At 38.5% G+C, this 20592-nt stretch overlaps 1 protein-coding gene across 5 annotated transcripts in view; it reads right to left on the bottom strand.

Moving 5' to 3' along the window:
- Positions 1-20592, bottom strand: part of SFMBT2 (Scm like with four mbt domains 2) — a 123115-nt gene that overhangs the window by 19563 nt on the left and 82960 nt on the right. For all 5 annotated transcript variants that reach the window (XM_072401834.1, XM_072401833.1, XM_072401832.1 and 2 more), the window contains 4 exons: positions 19048-19130; positions 13965-14091; positions 12107-12220; positions 9168-9210 (listed from right to left, as the gene is read on the bottom strand). In XM_072401834.1, coding sequence (XP_072257935.1) covers positions 9168-9210; positions 12107-12220; positions 13965-14091; positions 19048-19130 — 367 coding nt within the window. The remainder of the gene's footprint in view (positions 1-9167; positions 9211-12106; positions 12221-13964; positions 14092-19047; positions 19131-20592) is intronic.

The following is a 20592-nucleotide window of genomic DNA, read 5'->3' as shown; positions in this document are numbered from 1 at the left end:
CCAAAAAAATATATGACAGTGTCTTATTTTCGGGGAAACACGGTACCTCCTTTGCTTTATTTTGAGATACAATTGATTCATGAAATTAACCTAATTGATAACACATGAATAGTGTCCTTCTGATGAAGCCTACAGGTGAAAAGCGTCAAAGACCTTTAAAAGCAAACTAAACAACATCATTGTAGTATCCTAGTTATTCACTGATAATTTGTATGTATAAGAATGAATATTTTTAACCTCCCGACCGTTAAGCCCGACGTTGGTACGGGCTAAAAAAAGTTGCTATAATGGTTAACCCCGGGATTTTCCGTGAATTAAAATCCCCCCTTACCTGGTCCCGCTGTGCTCATCCAGCGTCGTGTTCGTGTTCCAGCGTCGTCCTCCATCAATCGCCGTCCGTCGATCTCCCTCTCCAGCGTCGGGTGCCTTCTCCTATACCAGCGGGACCGGTAAGAAGCCGGCCGGCATCTTGTGTTCCGCCGGTCGGCATCTTGTGTTCCGCTGATCGTCCCGCGCCATTCTCCTTCCAGCGTCGGGTGCTCTCTGAAACAAGAAGCTGGAGGAAAAAGAAAGCCAGCCGGCTTCTTGTGCGTGCGCGATGACGTCGGCGCNTTACCCATAGGCTTCATCAGAAGGACACTAAGTTAGCAGCATTCCATAAATCTTTTCATGTGTTATCAATTAGATTCATCTCATGAATCAATTGTATCTCAAAATAAAAGATTTTCACTTGTGTATATCACCATAACAAGCTTTTTTTGTTTGGATGTGGTTGCCAATTGTTTGACTGTGTACTTATTTCCCCAAAGAGTGCTTTATAATTGCAAAAAACATCATACATTCTGTCATTTTCCAGTTGGATGCAATAGAATACCTTGATATCGAAGAGAATATTATAGAGACACAGTCGTGGCTCAACCACCTCCTTTGCTTTATTTTGAGATACAATTGATTCATGAAATTAACCTAATTGATAACACATGAATAGATTTATGGAATAATGCTAACTTAGTGTCCTTCTGATGAAGCCTACAGGTGAAACGCGTCAAGGACCTTTAAAAGCAAACTAAACAACATCATTGTAGTATCCTAGTCATTCACTGATAATTTGTATGTATAAGAATGAATGTTTTTAATGTTGTTTTAGGACAAAAACAATAAATTGTAAATGTTTTTAAAATTTTAAATATGAGTGTTACAATTATGCACCATAAAAATCCCCAGCATATTTCTGTAAAAGAAAATTGAATTACAAACTTGGAGGATGAGGTGTAACTTACAATACACCCCCAGTGAACTATTGATATTATTATCGGATTACTATATGTGCGTGGAAAATTAATGTTTTTAATATTCCCCGCTCTACTATGATGGAATTTTCAAAGTAAATACAACTTCTAAACCTATTTAACACATGAACCATGTTATCCTAAATTTCTAACATGATCTTAAGTTGTAGGGCAAATGTACAGTAGCTATGATACATAAAAAAACTCTTTTGTAGCTTTTTTTTATGAAACTGAGTTTTTATGGAACATTTTTCATATACAGAGGTAGGAGAAAAAACAAAAAGCAAAAAAGAACACTAAAACAAAGAAACAAAGCATATATAGAAACATAACATAAACACAGCATACAGGATAATAGGTACATCAGATACATCAGTGTTACATAGATCTCTTGTATAGATAATAATAACAGAGCGGTAGTGCAATAAGAGCAATCCCATTTTTTAAGCACAATGAATGGCAAAGATGCATGAACAATAAAAAAAGAAAAGATTAAAAGGTCATAAACATAATAAATAGGGAGCTAGGGGGAGGGGGAAGGAGTGGGGAAGGCAAACAAAGGTTAAGTGAGGAGCTCACAGAATCACATGAACAATAAAATATTAAACCTGTAGACTGGCATATTAGGCATCCCAGTGTTCCCACACCTGTTCAAATTTCGCAACCCTATTCCTAAGAAGAGCAGTAAAGTACTCCATCAGGCGTATATCCTGGATGCGAGCAAGTCCTCTACAGAGGGAGGCAGCCTGGATTTCCACTTGGTGGAAATTAAAGTGCGAGCTGCCACCAGAGCATGTGTGATAAACTTACAGGTAGGTTTGGGGAGACCGATAAGGGGCAATCCAAAAAGCTGGTGGAGCAGGTCAAGGGCAAATCTTTGTTGAGTCACCTCCCCGAATTAGCTCATAGTCCTGACTCTCTCCCAGTAGCCCTGGATAAGGGGGCAAGACCAAAAAATATGTACCAGAGTCCCATGCTGTGACCCACAGCGCCAACAAGCAGGATCCACAGCTGGAAATAATCGGTGCAACACAACCGGCATGTGATACCATTGGAACAAAATCTTGTAAAGGTTCTCTTTATAAAGCGTACATATTGAGCTTTTGTTTGCTGCCTCCCATAGTGTGGACCACTCATCCCTCTCCAGGGTATAGCTCAAAGTATCCTCCCAAGTACACATGTATGCAAATTTGCCAGACACTTCTCGTGCTCACTCATGAAGACGGCGATAAATGGAGGAAATGAGGACCTTGGAGTACAGACTGCCAATACATATTCTCTCAAAGGGAGTTATTTCAGTAAATTTGGGCACTGATTGGAGGGATTGGACATAATGCCTAATCTGTGGAGGAGAGGAGGGGTCAAATTTTTCCTGCAGTTCCTGGGAAGGAGAGCAGTCTCTTCTCCACTGGGTGTAATATATTTTGGAGATCAAAATACCCAAGTAACTTAAGGAGTGCTTCCGCCACATAAAGGGATACCTATCTTGTAACACTGAGAGTTGCATAGGTGGTATATATAAAGGTAGAGCCTCGGTCTTCGAGGAATTTACCTTATAACCCAAGACAGTACTAAAGGCACCAAGTTCAGACCACAAATTTGGGAGGGTGGTGGTAGGTTGTGTCAATGTAAGTACATCATCCACATATAACAAAATTTTGTAGGAGGAATCTTTTACTGTAACACCTTGAATATTGGGATTGGATCTTATTTTCTCCGCAAGGGGTTCAATACTAAGAGGAAAAAGTAAAGGACACAATGGACAACCCTGTCGCGTCCCATTCTTAATGGGAAAAAGTATAGAGGAGGCATGAGGCAACTTAACAGAGGCAACAAAAGATTCGGAGAACCTTATTTTAGTAAGGGTAGAAAAACATAAATGGCCAACTAAGACGATCAAACGCCTTCTCAGCATCTAAGCTAAGTACTAGAGAAGGAGTTTTGCGTTTGTTGAGGATATCAATAACATTAATCACTCTCCAAGTGTTATTACTTGCATGGTGGTATGGGATGAAGCCCATTTACAAGAAATGGTAAAAGTTTGGAAAGCCTTTTTGCCAAAAACTTTTTAAGATCCGAGTTAAACAATGCTATAGGTATATAATTAGTACAATCCATCGGATCTTTACCTGGTTTGGGTATCACAGTTAGATGGGAATATGACATAGTAGGTGGGATAGGTTTACCTCGGAGAACCTTCTGACATATACTGGGGAGACTAATATAGTCCAGGAAGGCAAGTAACGAAGGTGTGTCGCCACATAGTACTTAACCAGGTCTGGAGCCCCCGGACCTCCAAGTTCCTTGGGTGTGCAAACCACCGTCTTGGAGAGTCTCTGACGTTTATGTGCCCAGAAAAAGTTCAGAAAGCCAGCCTGTAACTTTCTCAGGTTCAGGAGAGGAATCCGAACTGGCAGGGTTTCAAACAAATATAGGAGCTTTGGTAATAGCATCATCTTCACAGAAGCAATTCGCCCCAAGAGCGACAATGAGTGTCCCTTCCATTTGTTCAAGTAATTATGTAGTTCCTGGAACAATGGGGGGAAGTTACGAGTGTACAATTGATTATATAAAGCTGTGATCTGAGTGCCCAAGTAACTTAAGGAGTGCTTCCGCCACATAAAGGGATACCTATCTTGTAACACTGAGAGTTGCATAGGTGGTAAATATAAAGGTAGAGCCTCGGTCTTCGAGGAATTTACCTTACAACCCGGGACAGTACTAAAGGCTTAATTAGGTTCAGTCCACAAATTTGGGAGGACGGTGGTAGGTTGTGTTAATGTAAGGAGGACATCATCCGCATATACCGAAATTTTATAGGAGGAATATTTTACTGTAACACCTTGAATATTGGGATTGGATCTTATTTTCTCCGCAAGGGGTTCAATACTAAGAGCAAAAAGTAAAGGAGACAATGGACAACCCTCCCGCGTCCCATTCTTAATGGGAAATAGTATGGAGGAGGCATGAGGCAATTTAACAGAGGCCAAAGGGCAACTGTAGAGGGAACGTATTGCTCCAACAAAAGGTTCGGAGAACCTCATTTTAGTAAGGGTAGAAAATTATAAATGGCTAACTAAGACGATCAAACACCTTCTCAGCATCTAAGCTAAGTACTAGAGAAGGAGTTTTGCGTTTGTTGAGGATATCAATAACATTAATCACTCTCCAAGTGTTTTTACTTGCATGGCGGTATGGGATGAAGCCCACAAGAAATGGTAAAAGTTTGGAAAGCCTTTTTGCCAAAAACTTAGGGGAAAATTTTAAGATCCGAGTTCAACAATGCTATAGGTCTATAATTAGTACAATCCATCGGATCTTTACCTGGTTTGGGTATCACAGTTAGATGGGAATATGACATAGTAGGTGGGATAGGTTTACCTCGGAGAGATGGAATTAAAGTCTCCCCCAACTATGAGATAAGTTTGCCTAAACTCTTCAAGGAGGGCCAATGTCTTAGCAAGAAACCTGGACTGCCCTTGATTGGGTGCATATATATTACACAAGGTAAAGGGACACCTTGCAAGTTGCCATGTAAAATAGGAAATCTGCCCTCTGGGGTCCACAATTGAGCGAGTGGTGGAGAATTGAAAATAATCTTTAATCAAAATAGCAGCCCCTGCTCTTTTTTTAGTCTCCTGCAGGAATATAATATCCACCGAATTACCGGAATACAACTTCTGCTTAGTGTTGGAGTTCAAGCCACGCACATTAAGTGATAATATTTTAGTAGCCATCAGAATATGTTGTCAACTGATTGCTGCTTAGACCCCCACATAGCGCAGGCAGACAGGGAGGAAAACTGGCCATGAGCTCTTTTGTACGTACAGGAGAACAGGAAAAGGGGAAACACTTAAACAAAGGGAAAAAAAAAACAGAAAAACAGAAACACAAAACCAAGTCGAAACAGTCACATGTGAGCGACCAGGGGGTGTTCGCACCCGCCGGTCCCTGGGCCTTTACCAAGGCACACAGGGAACAATTATGCCTGGCGTGTTCACACACACTCCCAGAGGGGTCAAAGACCCAACAGCCTTCAGGACAATCACCAGAGGACCAGTGTAACATTAGAAAGTATTATGGTTGACACCGGCTGTTTGAGCAGTGCAATGGCCCCGGGAGGGCCCAGCGTGAGACCCCTCCAAGGGGACGTAGGGCATGTAAAGCATATCCATAACAGGGCAAGGCCATACAACAAAGAAAAACTCTCTATGATTGATGATATAAACAGGGAGACAGCAGTGACCGCCACCTTATCAACATATATACGGATGAGCAGGAGGTAAGAGTAGTCTGACAAAAAATAGCATTCCCTGAGAAAAACCACAAACTATGAATTATAATGTCATTAAAGTAAGATTTTACAGCAATAAACCTGAGCAGTAGAAGGATCAGTAAGCAATCACAAAAACTTGCATTACCTTTTATCTCAATGGCACAAAACTAGGCAAAACAATGACAGTAAATATCCGTCAAAAATAAAGAAAGCACAGCACACACAGAGGTGATCAGCAATGGCATGTTAAGCGTTAAAAACAATATATGAGCTGAGCCCAATCAATGCTGTCCCCTGTCCCGAGGGAGTGGGGGCGTAGGGGAACACCGAATCCTGTGTCTGGGTCGCTTCTTGGAAGTGGCCACCTGCCAAGGTGAGGATAAGGGAGGTAAAGGTTCCTCAGGTTCCCAGCCTGGGAGATAAGGTTTAATAATTCCCAGATCATGGCAAAAGGAAGACAAGTCCTCCAGGAAATGCAAGACAGCAGACTTCCCATCATGACGTGCTGTTAGGCTGAACGTACGGCCCCACCTATAGGGAATGCGGTTATCACGCAGAGTGGTCAGGAGTGGTTGCAGGAGGAGTCTCCGTTGCAAAGTGTGCCAGGATAAGTCCTGAAAGAGCTGTATTGGAGCCCCATCAAATTACAAGTTGCGCATGTTCCATGCCGCAGCCATGATTTCATCCTTCAATTCCGCCTCTGCGAGGTGATAAAGAACATTTCGTGGCCGCATGGCCGAGGCAGGCTGCCTCGAGGCTCTGTAGGCCATAAGAATGCCAATCTCCTGTGAAAAAGGGCGCCCCAAGAGGCGGATGAAAAAAGCTTGCAACATTAGCTTCAAATCTGTAGATTGGGTAGCTTCAGGTAGGCCCCGGACCCTGATATTATTTCTGTGAGCCTTATTATCCATATTAGCCTTATTATTCCAGATGGAATTAAAGTCTCCCCCAACTATGAGATAAGTTTGCCTAAACTCTTCAAGGAGGGCCAATGTCTTAGCAAGAAACCTGGACTGCCCTTGATCGGGTGCATATATATTACACAAGGTAAAGGGACACCTTGCAAGTTGCCATGTAAAATAAGAAATCTGCCCTCCGGGGTCCACAATTGAGCGAGTGGTGGAGAACTGAAAATAATCTTTAATCAAAATAGCAAACCCTGCTCTTTTTTTAGTCTCCTGCAGGAATATAATATCCACCGAATTACCGGAGTGCAACTTCTGCTTAGTGTTGGAGTTCAAGCCACGCACATTAAGTGATAATATTTTAGTAGCCATCAGAATATGTTGTCAACTGATCGCTGCTTAGACCCCCACATAGCCCAGGCAGACAGGGAGGAAAACTGACCAGGAAAGGAACAGGAAAAGGGGAAAACACTTAAACAAAGGGAAAAAAAACCCATAAAAACAGAAACACAAAACCAAGTTGAAACAGTCGCATGTCAGCGACCAGGGGGTGTTCGCACCCGCCGATCCCTGGGCCTTTACCAAAGTACACAGGGAACAATTATGCCTGGCGTGTTCACACACACTCCCAGAGGGGTCAAAGACCCAACAGCCTTCAGGACAATCACCAAAGGACCAGTGTAACATTAGAAAATATTATGGTTGACACCGGCTGTTTGAGCAGTGCAATGGCCCCGGGAGGGCCCAGCGTGAGACCCCTCCAAGGGGACATAGGGCATGTAAAGCATATCCATAACAGGGCAAGGCCATACAACAAAGAAAAACTCTCTATGATTGATGATAGAAACAGGGAGACAGCAGTGACCGCCACCTTATCAACATATATATATATATATATATATATATATATACGGATGAGCAGGAGGTAAGAGTAGTCTGACAAAAAATAGCATTCCCTGAGAAAAACCACAAACTATGAACTATAATGTCATTAAAGTAAGATTTTACAGCAATAAACCTGAGCAAAGTGTGCCAGGATAAGTCCTGAAAGAGCTGTATTGGAGCCCCATCAAACTACAAGTTGCGCATGTTCCATGCCGCAGTCATGATTTCATTCTTCAATTCCGCCTCTGCGAGGTGATATAAAGAACATCTCGTGGCCGCATGGCCGAGGCAGGCTGCCTCGAGGCTCTGTAGGCCATAAGAATGCCAATCTCCTGTGAAAAAGGGCGCCTCAAGAGGCGGATGAAAAAAGCTTGCAACATCAGCTTCAAATCTGTAGATTGGGTAGCTTCAGGTAGGCCCCGGACCCTGATATTATTTCTGTGAGCCTTATTATCCATATTAGCCTTATTATTCCAAGTGGCGATAAAGATCTCTATTTTTCAAGTGATAGTCACTGGATCTACATGTGAGAGTCCCAATATCCCCCTTGGCCTGCTGTAGATTCTCATCTATATCCTCCACTCTTCCAGCTAGGGAGTGGAAATCAGCAGGACCCCAATTTCAGATCTAAAGGTAGCTTGCACATCTGCGATAAGTTGTTGAAAATCAGCTTTGGTGGGCAGCATTTACAGATGTTGTTGCCATGGGGGGTTCCGGGAGTAAGCACTATGCCCAGGTCCTCGTTTGCGGTGCAAAGGGGGTTCAATTGGTACGTTAATCCCAGCTGAGGGTTTTTCTGAGGAATGGCTATGTACGTGTGTTGAGGGGCTCAATTGGGGGAAAATCCTCTCTGCTCAGGCTAGGCGGACCAGGATTGTGTAGTTCTGGGGTCTCTGTGGACATCCCCCTCACAGGAGAAGAAGCAGCCCCAGGCCTAAACGCTGCTGGCAAAGTGTCATCCAAAAGAGTATAGGGGCCCCCAGGTGAATATGACATCCCCCCCGCTAGGATGCATTCCTGGGTAAGATGAATCCCCTGAAGAGGGAGAGTGACTCACCCTTGTATTCCCTTCTGCTGCTCGGTCTTCCGGTTCAGTCCTCTGGGAATCCAGTGCAGGCAGATATGGACTGGGAGAGGAGTCCTTGGTACCTTCTGCTGCTGGCTCTCTGCGTGATGTGGCAAAATCTTTTGCACTTCACGTGTCCCTCACAGACGAGGAAGCCGGTGCCATCTTAGAGTGCTGAGGAGCCACCTGAGTGTCCCCGATAAAAGCCCTGATCAGGGGTTGAGAAGCTGGTTTACGCTGTGCTGGAGTGGGGGGAAGCTTCCCCCCGTTAGACTTCTTTGCCCTGCCCATTTTTGAGGCTACGGTAAAGAAACAGTCCAGTGTCTGCGGAGCTGGGATCTCACACAGCCATCTCCGGACACTGCCCACTTTTGTAGCTTTGATTTAGTGTCTTTTTCAAAAAATAAATATATTTACAATAAGTATTTAATTCACTAGCCATATATAAAAGAAGCATCAGCTGGAGTAAATTCTGGTGTGGTTGATTACTATACTGTGGAATCCTCTGATCGATGGCCCCCACAGTATGTTTTTTTGGATCCTTTTATTTTTTAAACTAACAGCTGTTAGGCAGTGTGATATCAGGCAGACAATTCCCCTGTAAGATTTAGGGTTGCTGCAGCACAAAAAATGACCCCTACATACATATAATTTCTCTGTTATTCTCAGAGCTATGGTACCTGAATCCTAAATATTAGAGAAAATTGAATCTTTTTTTTTTTCAAAAATAGAAAGAAATCACTTACTGTTTTTCTGGCTGTACAACCGCAATCTTTTTCTTCTTTTTCACTTAAAAAGAGTAATAAAAAATAGTTTCAAACCCAAGATCCATCAGTATAATTAAGACTTCCACTTCTAAGCTATTACAAACAAAACTAAAAGCTGTGAACACTACTGGTTGGTAATTTTAAATCATTCTGTTGAATAAATTGTACATCCAAATAAAATTGTATGGGTTTTCAAAAACAGTGAGTTTGTGTTTAATGCCTGTATATGAGTTTAAAATACATTACATTTCAAAGGTGACTATGCTTTTTATAAAGCTATGAATTATACGTCATTACTGCTTACAAATTGTTTTTCTTTAGTTTTAATCAATAATAAGCTCTTTTGTGTGACATTTGGGAACTTCAAGCAGCCATTAGTTATGGATGAAATTAGTGTGTAAGCGTTAATTGCTGATGGTAGGTGGGATACGAAATAACCTCTCTTGTGCTGCTTATTAGCAATTTAATTCATAGTTAAAGGAGCCACATATGTTATGTATGCTCCTAATAGGTCAACAATTACCTTAATTGTGTGTGTGGAGGTCATGGGATGCTTGAGTGCATGCATAATGAAATGCCTAAACGCACAGCATTGCTTGTGATCACTAATTATGGTGTATGAATCATTCACTAAAAACATGTATCTGATTACATAACAGCTTTGGAAACTCCTGCCAATATGGAAGTATCCCTTTTGCTCAGATCAGATGGTCTTGCCAGGCTGTATCTGTTCACAATGAAAAATCTGGGCGCATTACTGCCACTTACAGGAGTAACTGGAAAAGCTTTAATTGGCTGCGGTGCCTTGTAATTTATATCCGAGCATGAGATCCAAATATGAGATCTGTGTAATGCTCCATTTAACTTATGTTTAATGCCTTAGTAATAAAGGCCAAAGAAAAGACATATTTCAAACATGCACAGTTTGTAAAGCTTTGCGCATTTTCACTAGGCATGAATGTGTTTTAATGCCTGGGAATCTCACACTAGGATTAGTTTATATGCTGATGTGCTGAACTCAGTTCCAGTTACAGGGTCTAGCAACAAACACATTGGTGCAAGTGAGGAATGTGGAACTCTTGTTACAGTTCTCACACAATGTGTTTCCTCCCTTTTAGGGGCCAGCAATTAGTTGCACAGAGTAAGAGAAGCAAGAGGTTTTAAAGATGAGAAATATGATGATAGACGAACAGAACAGGTGTGAGATGCCAGTGTAAGCAGCCTCCTACATTGCCAGTACATCCAGGAACACTCTTTTTTCTTTGAAGATAAATAGCAAATTATTCCTATAAATTCCTGGGAAAAGTGCACATTGATCATAGGATTTATTACTGGTCACACTGTACCTGCTTTTTTTCTTTAAAACCAAAGTGAACATTGAAAGCAATTCATGGATAAGGAAGGGGCAGAAGTGATTAACACTGAGCTTAGCACTTGTCACAAAGATTTTTCAGGATCAAGATTACCAACCATGTCATCAGTCTTTCCTTCATGATGCATGGGAACAATTTTTTTCAGTAGGCGTGCATGAAATGAAATATCAAGAGGAAAAGTCACCAGAGTATTGAATTTGAAATGCAGGTCTGTTCATCTCTGGCTAAATTACTGCAGTTGCTTAGAACTTTTTTTCGTTGTTGCCATTTGGAAATATAAAAATTATGCCATGAATTTTGCTTATCAGTGGACAGAATCGAGTAGGCATGTTTATTCTACAATTTACTACAGTGATAAGCTTTACCCAGGAATATATATATGCCTTTTATGTAGAATATTCCATGTTTAAGGCTCTGCAGATACTTAACAAAACCATACATTGCATGAGGCAACTAAGCAACGGTTGCTAGCTTGTCTAAAATATAAACCTCTTGTGGTAGCAAGAGATATTCCCATATGTACTAATACATTCATCTAGAACATCAATTGGTTTTTATTGGCAGAAGCAGTTTAAGTGTTTTCAGAGCTATATAAATGTGGTCAGTCTGATGTAAATACCCTATGACTGACCCTGTCCTTTAAATAAAACTGTGCCTGTCTTAATCGTTTATTATTGTATGTACTCAGGGATTGATGGTGATGGTCAAATGCAGATTCAACACTGCCTAATAATAATGCAGCATAATTGTTTTGTATATATTGAAGTCCATGACTATCCCCTATTGGTTGTGGGAAAGGTGTTGGAGACATATACAGTAGATCTGACCTAATCATTATGGCAATAAATAATTTAATTTTGCTGGACTAAAGTAATAAAGCAAAAATCAACTCCTGCAACTATAAGCAAGAATCTGTGTGGAGCTTGTAGCAGCATCACACCTACATGATATTGTTCCTCAATGTTAATGCATGTATATCAGTTTATTCAAACTGACTGAAAACAATACAATCTCCCTCATAATTAAATGGCTGCTAGGAATAGTTAAATCTCCTATAAAAATAATTTACACCCCTGTAGCCCTAGTCACTGCCCAACATATCCTTTGCAAGGCATCCTACATTCTTTAAATCCCAGCACTGACAGGACCAGATATGATCTCCCATAAACAACACACATGAACAGCGAAATTCTTATTTCCTTGTCTTCATAAAAAGGGACAGATTGGTGCCAGCTGGCACAATGGGTTTTCAATTAGTTGTTACAATGCATAAGATAAGTGTGGCAAGAAATGCTATTCTATTCTAGGGAAAAACCTTAAAACCTTACCCACTGGTTTAAATGATCTAACATAAAGGATAAGAAAAATCTAAAATTTGTACCCAAAATACCATAATAAAATGTTGAAAATATGCAAATATTTAAAAATAAGGTCATCACATCAATCAAAATGAATTTCATGTAAACTGGTCAATTTCACCCTAATGCAATCATTTCAATGTCAGTGTCAGAATCCCATTTATTTTGTATGATGTATTATACCTACCAACTGCTCTGTGTGGTGTGCTCAGGGGGTAAGAATTTGCTTCGCACCAGCCTACAGGGAAAATATTCACTGATTCCACGTCAATGATATATTCTGGAGGTGGCAGTTGTAGACCTGAAATAAACATCCAAGTAAATGTTCAATGGGTGTGTACAGTTAATGAAATACATTTCTTGTAATCTGTGTGATGTCAAAAGTTTAACTAATTATGTTTCTGGTATAGGAAAGCATGTATCATCAAACAATCTTTGCTGTGTTTTTGTTGTCTCTAAGGACTTATCCTGATTACACAGAGAAAGGTAATAGCCATGTACATTCCCTGGGATTGGTAATACCTTTGAATTTTCATCACTAATTACTGGTTTGATGGAGTTTTTTTATATGGATCATGACTGCCAAACCACCATATAACTACTACATTATGGTACTCATTTTTCAGTTATAATAAATGTTTATTTAGGGAGTTCCAAGCAAGCACCACATTTATGTAATGAACACATAGCTATTCTACATGGACAGTGAGGTTGTAGCGTGGTTTCATGTAACGTCTCATCTGTGGTTGCATAGGAAATGAATGGGGGCGTTAGGGAGCAAACACTTGTTTATTAAGAACACGCATAGTGGTTGATGCAGCTGGGCAGTTGGAAAATTGCCAGCCACCAGGAGCCGCCCCGGAACTGCTGTTCCCACTCCTAACAACTGTTTAAAGCAGTCCTCATCTATTGCACCAGCCACAACATGGGACAGAGAGTGTGTGTTTGTAATCAATTGGGTAGTAACACCCTACTTTTAAATAAAACAAATTTTAATCACTTTAGAATAATTAACATTTACCTGTCATTAGATTTGTATTTTCTATATATGATCTGATATATATATATATATCATATAGATATGATCTGGTAAAGATTTATTTTGCTAGACAATGCAGCTGGTGACCTTTTTTTTTAGTTTTTTTTTTTTAATTATTGCAGTAAAACAATACAGCTTGGTCACTACTAAGGAGGTTCATTCATGTTCATGGCAGGTTCAGATCAAACCTGGAGGATTCAAATTTCGAATTTACATGTCAGTAAAAGAGGGGGAAATGAGAGTGCAATCCCACCTTTTATACCCTTCCAGCTTAGCTTTTGGATAAATCACATAATAAAACTTTATTTTTAAAAATATATAAGGATATGTTGTGTTTTTATTCCAATAAAGTATTTTTTAACTGTACGTACTGCCTTTATTTTACAAGGAAAAAGGGTGGAGTCTTGATTCCCACTATAATCCCCTATCCCCAGCCACCCCCATATTCTTTTAGGAGAACATAATGTGGGCAAGCAGCCTTGTCTCCCTTTTTGCTTGATGCCTCTTTTTCCCTGCAATATACTTACTTGGACAAAAGTTTAGTTTAAATTAAGCAAGAACTGTTTTAAACTAGACCACAGTACAGTACAAAGCACAGTGTAGGCATCTTCAAAGCATGGCATTTCAAACATTTGTTATAGTTTAAAAAAATTATATATTAGGATTACCACTGAATATTTATACTTAAAAATCCTGATTTATATTTGAAAATGTATAAATGCAAATTTCAGGGCATGTGTTCACATTTCACAACAGTTCACAACTTATTCCATTTTAGTAAGTATTAATTTAACCTTAATTATATTTTTATTACAGAAAATACAGCTTGTTTATACATAACAAATGTGATTCGTGAAATAAGATAACCACAGCTTCCTTTTCAGTAATGTGTTGAATATATGATCATCATATGATCTTCATTGCAAAATGGGTAATTATTGTATGCATAAAAGTGTGTGTGCCTAAAAACAATGTGCATACAGTAAAATAAACGGACATTCTTTACCTTCAAGATGGAGCCATAGTAATCTCCCTTTTACTTTGGTCACAGATGCAACACAGATTTCTGAGGGATTGTTTGGGTTAACAGCCTCCAGCTTCATGTTTTTTGTGAAACTACGAGAGTTGGATGTCTGAAACAACAATGATGACAATGTAACTTTTGAACAGAAAATAAAGTACCGGTATACGTGAAAAATAATATTATATTAAAATACAGCTTTATTGTTAGTGTGTAAAAATGTGTAAAAGTGTCTAAAGTTAAAAATAGGATGAATTCACATATGCTGCTAATGTTTCTATCAAACCCTCAATGTTTCTAATGTCTTGATTTGTGAGATGTAAACATGTCTTTACAAATCAGTTTTACATGCATGTTGGAAAACAGTCTAAACCGAAGTACAAAAATGTGAAATATTGCATCTTACCAGTCCTTAGATGTGGTGGCTGCATTCGTTTTCATTTTTCAGGATAATACTATTTTTAGCTAATACAGATAAAATACACATTGATTTTACTAGAAATGCCGCCCTAATTGCTGTGAACTGCATACAATGTTTTTTTGCATTTGTAAACTGTCCCCTCACCCCCAACTGTAAGAGCTTGTGGTGTAGGTTCTTGTTTTCTCCAAGTGTGTTTTGCCTTTCCTCACAAGTCTAAGGGATTGCAAAATACACCTGAAGGAGGTCAGAAATAGGTTAATTGTATGTCAAATCAACCTGTCATTGAATATGAACTATTCCCAGAACATCTCCAGTTGGTATTGCAGTGATCCAACAACACAAGCCCAAAGCCCATCAACACCGGCCCAAATTGAAATAAAGGAAGGGTGATGTGTTTAAAGTTCATCATAGATAACAACTATGGCTATAGGATGGGAAGTGTATTAATATTCACATGAATACCAAGTTAAAATAAATTGGGAGAAAGCCTGAAAAACTATTGCAGTCTCTTTATCTAAGGACTGGTAATTTAGCATACACAATTTTTTTGTTTTGCGGTTTAAATTTGCTTTAAATATCAGATTGTCTGTTCCTGCAAGTAATCTGGTATACTTTAGCTGAGTCTTGCAAATTCAATCAGAATATGTGAAATTCTATCAGAAAGTCCTCAATATATACCATTATGTTAGTAAAACATTAACATAGTGCTGAGAAGTGATTCACACATTTGTTTGTACTTGTTTTATTATATCTTTACAATGCTTCTCACTTGTTAAAGTGACCCTGTCACACATGCTCAAAATAAACACAGCCTGTAAAAAAGATCATCTATACTTACCTCTCTTGGGGCTTGTGTTTTCAAAAATTGACAATTTAGGGTTCTTTAGCCACTGCAGGTATTTAACCCTTCCTTATGTGTTTAATACCCGCTCCTCCTGCCACATGCTAATGTTCTCCTGCCACCTCATATGTCTAGTGAAAGATGCATTAGCCATTGAGGACAAAAGAACTGGGGTTCGAAGACATGGGCCATCAGAGAAAAGCATAAAATATTTGCTTGCTAATAATTGCAGGACTGACATGTGAACCGAGCCTTAAAATTTATGCCTAACCAAAGCTAGATTTTTTTTTCATTTCGTCCCAACAACACGAAGCAAAAGGAAATCAGTTTGAACTATGTAAGACAATGAAACAAAAATAAAAAGAAGAAAAATGGAGCAAGTGCCACTTTAAAAAAAAATTATTTCTCCTATTTAATGATTACATTAGGCACCAGGACTACCGCCTAACCCCTATGAAGAGCTAAAAGTAAAGTTGTGACTACAGATAAAGTCATTGCAAGATGCAGAACATTGCAAAGCACAAAGTCAAGTTTTTCTCAGGAGTACGATATACTCCCTATTTACTTCAGACATTACTGACAATCACTGTCAGGTAAAATCACAGAATAAAATTGTGTGCTTTTTCTGTCAGAAGCATAACAGATAAGCAATGCAGTTATATTTTAAAGGAAAGCTTGTGTCTATATTTCATAAGTACATGAAATTTGTGTAACTGTATCACTGCAGAATTTACTGTGCTATTAGCAGGAAACAGATTGACAATATACAGACTAGATTTTAATGCAGATTATTCACTAAGGCATGAGGAAGCTGGCCAGGGTGAAATTCCTGTTTGAAAATGCTGTGGGTGTTATGCAAAACACCTGAGACAAACCATGTACAGCAAACAAAAATGAGATTAAACAGAATGTAAACATGAAATTATGCTTCCTTGATGAAGTGGAGTTGAGTAGATCACCATGTTTTTCTTACCAAACCAACTGCTTTTCATGTGACTGTGTTATCACCAGATGTTTTAATCATATATAGACCAATTTGAATGACAAATCTGCTTTAAACAAAACTAGACTTAATATGCAGCACCTAAATCCAATATTCAATCTAGCCTTGGTATCATCCTCATTTACCAAAAATGTGAAGCTTTGTATCTGAATATATAACATATCAGAAACAATGTTAAGAATAAGTAAAAAAAAAGCAAGTTTAACATCAGATCAGAGCGAGGCTGGTTTAAGGCCAGAAGACACTGACCACAAATTTCAAAACAATAAATCTATATGAACAAATCTCATATGGATTTATTATGGAATCCGAAGGGTCGGATTTCATGGGATTCCCACATTCTAGCGCTGATGCTCTGATTGAATAACATACATTTATAAGGAAACAATGAGTTTGTTTAAACCTTGAAAATGGGGCTATTGGGGGGGGCAAATAAAATATCACCTGCCAATTTGTAGAATAAAAAAATAATTACAAATATATAGTACCATTTTTACTCAGAAAGTTTTGTCCCACAGAAAGCACTGTGTATAGTATCTCCGCAAACTATTCTGGTACCCTGTACAGGGAATGAATAGCCTAAGACATAAACTGTTCTGTAATGCTCAGCTTCCATGTTTGCTCATCACTCTCTTGAGTAACGTTGTCTCATTAATGTGATGGGCAGACTCTCTAACTGGTAATAATACACGTGGCATACAAGGAAGCAGCAGCTATGGACACACCTGAGATAGTGAACTGACAGCTGGAGGTGCCTGCTATTCAAGATTTTTTCTTTAACAAGATCACTCAACGAGGGTTCTGTCTCCATCTCCTTACAATAAAAATATTAGATGACACCAAACTTACAGATAAACTATGTATGTTTTTAATGCAGGTATGTTAGAAACAGAAACTATCAGCAGCTTTCTACATAGACATGTATGCATTATATTGTATACCACCAAGAGCTAGAAAATGACAGTAGTAATTAGGTATGTGGTTTATTGTGAAATATGCACATACCTATTTACTGCTTGGCAGTATTATAGTCATTAGACTGCAATCTTAAGACTAATCCTCAAGGATAGGCTCCCCCTAAATTACTTTCTCACTGGCAAATCTCACTTGGTAATGAGGAAGAAGTGAGTGACTTCTTGTTGGTCTGGCTAGCTAGGGTGTAACTCTAAACCAACAGATTGGTGACGGGTTAGCTATTCCGTCCAGGGAAAAAATCACCCAGGCCTTAATGAGTAGCATAACCAAGGTAAGAAAGACTGTAAAACCCAGGCCAAGGAAACCCAGTTTTAATGTGGATCAGAGTCTCTATATGATAGCAATTACATCAGTCATAAGAATGTCGCTACACATATAATCTAAAACAACACCCAAGTAATTACATAGAGTAAATCATAATATAACAATTGCATTTAAAAGGGTGGATATCAAACCATCTCTCTTTCATGTCTTTTAACAAGAATTTGTTTCAGAATGAGTGTAAATTATTCATTATTTTGCACACAACAAAGTCCTTTAATTTGTTTGTATTAACTAGGAACAGGAATAAATTAAAGGTTCCTGGAAAAACAAGCTTATCAAGAAGCGGGCAACAGTGTGCTGTGTAAACTATGTAATGCTGCTCATAACTAATATCAATCATGACATTCTGTAACTTATAACATAAATAAATGATTCCTATCTCCTGCTAAAAAAATGAACTCATACTTGGAAGAGATTTGTGAGAGGGGAGAGGCCCTTCTAATGTCCTTAAGGGATGGCCCGTATTTAAAGTAAAATGTCATTAAAATATATAGAAGCTATAATTGTTGACCTTAAAATGGAAATGCTAGTTTTGTTTGCACATGAATGTATTAGGAAAGTCAGGAAAATGTGATTTATTTACTAAGCTAAGTGTATATTTTGAGCAAGCATTACTCTTAGTAAATTTATCTTCTGGCCAATGAAAAAAGGTCAGAATGGTGGACAATAGGCTTCCATTTTCAGTAGGTGAGGTCAGCAGTGGCAGAAGGTTTTTCTTATGACAGGTTTACAATCATGTTTATTCAATAAAAAGAACAACAGTACAAGCAGTAAATTGCTGTAACCCGTTCCAAGCAATTAGAGCTCACTTTACCGGAGACAAACCAGTACACAGTGATCCTGTTTGGCTATCATGGACTATGAACCAGCACTGTTTTTTTTATTAAATAAACTCATAAATGTAAAGTGCAGTGACCCTTATAAAATAATCAATCTTCATATCTTGTTGTTCTGATTGCTCCAAGCCAAATTCTGGTTGGCCGCTATGGGTTACTGCACATCAGTGTTCTTTGCCTTATTTAATACAACCAAATGTTTATACTAGAAAAAGATCTAAAAATGATATATAAACCAGAAAATGAGAACATGCATGTGCACAAAATAATATTACTCTTTTAAGTTCAGAGAGGTTGTTCATAGAGGAAGTAACTTAAGGTACGTATGTACACATAGTAGGTAATTGTTGCTAAAGAAGAATTATCGTGATCTCTATTTGGCAAAAATCTAGGATGCTTACAGTGGTCTCCATCCGGGTGTATCAAGAAATGACCAAGTGGGGATGACTGCTGTTGTTTCCTATGGAAAAAGGCTCAGCAAGGTACCCCTTGGTCATCCTCTCACCTCTCGCCATAGAACTGAACAGTGTTGTGTGTGTGTAAACATTATTAACAAAAAAATGTTTTTGGCTACATAAATCCAGCATGTGTACATGTCTTAAAGTGTAAAGAGCTCTCCATGTGAAAGTAGTCATGATTAAGGAACATCATGATGACTGGTAACTTACATTTCTGAAAGATGTGTTAGGTGCTGCTTCTGCTCCACACTGCTTCTGGTAATCTGCCCAGTCAAAATCCTGTTCTGGATACCCTACAAACAGTAAAGATTAAAAGATCTGTTCACTTATGACCTAACATAACCTGTTCTGCATTCATGTATTTTATACATTTTCTAAATGTTTCATTACATTATTTCAATACAACAATGGAGGACATATAATGTAATTTCCTTTTTAGCTGGAAACATATAGAAAGTCTTGAATCACCCTGAACTAATAAATGTTCCGTTCACAAGTTCCTTTCTATTGACTAGTTTTCATTAGAAAATTGATTCATAAACATAAAGGGATTCCATGGACAAGGCACATTTCACATGTTTTGTGTCCTAGATTGTTGTCTCTGAGAATCTAAAGTACTGGTCTGAGAATTTGCTTTGTGTATGTGCACCACTTGTGTATTTACAACAGGGCGGCCTTTATGCTTTAAAGGTTGTGATATTAGTATGTATTTCTGTCACACACCTTATACTTTTTTCCTTTTTCTGATTTATTACTATTGATCCTTCACGCTGATGCAGTTTCCTCTTTCTATAGGTACCAGTATTGTTTCAGAACAAAAACTTTTGCCTACAATATTTGCATTTGGACACTTTCATAGATATGTAGATAAGCAACATTTTGGTCATGAGTCACAACTAAACAGGATGTATTCTGTATTACATAAAAATGTAAAACAATGCAATACACTGGAACACAACAACACTATTTTCTCTATGGCTTATCTGGCAAAGTGAAGCAAATGTTAAAGCGGGCCTAACCTTCATGCATGCTGTGCTTTTAAAACATTTTCTCCTCACCTTTGATAAAATGGTAAATAGTTCATAGAAAAAAACACTTGCAGGGAAAATAAAGATAATATACTTGACTGCCGCCCACACTTCTGTAGTGCAAGGGGGAACATTGTAAACAGGTAAATGCTAACATCTCCAAATCTCCAATGTGTAGACAGCAATGTGCAGATCCATCTTTGTAATGAAGAGATCCTCCTCACCTATTGTGGCAAGGTAAGTATACTTCCTGATTCTTTTTTTTCTCATACAATGCATTTTTAAACTTTTACTCAGTGCTTTAGTAGAAAAAGTAGTAAAAGTTGCCACATTTACAAGGCAAATTTTACATTATAATACATTATACATTATATTAAATATATTCATTTATTTACATATATTAATGTTGCTATTCCAAAATCATGATGACAGTGATGTTTATTTACTAAAGTTCAGTTTTTTTCAGATTGCAAGATTTTTTTTTTTTTATATTGGTGAATGTGGTGAAAATTCACTTCGCAAATTATACCCAATCATGTGCATGGAACTGTCAAAAAGCATGTTTTTTGCATGCACAATTATTATTTTTTTATTTTTATTCTTAGTTATTAAGCTAAGTGAAAACTTCCTTGCAAAGGGGCAGTTCACTTTACAAAACGAGCATTCCTTCAGTAAAAAAACATCATTGATGTACACTAATTCTTATTCTTCTCTAACTGTAATTTTT

This window comes from Pyxicephalus adspersus, chromosome 2 (genome assembly GCF_032062135.1).
Source record: "Pyxicephalus adspersus chromosome 2, UCB_Pads_2.0, whole genome shotgun sequence".
NCBI lineage: Eukaryota > Metazoa > Chordata > Amphibia > Anura > Pyxicephalidae > Pyxicephalus > Pyxicephalus adspersus.
The sequence above is the reverse complement of the archived record's forward strand: the minus strand, read 5'-3'. Positions and strand labels throughout refer to the sequence as shown.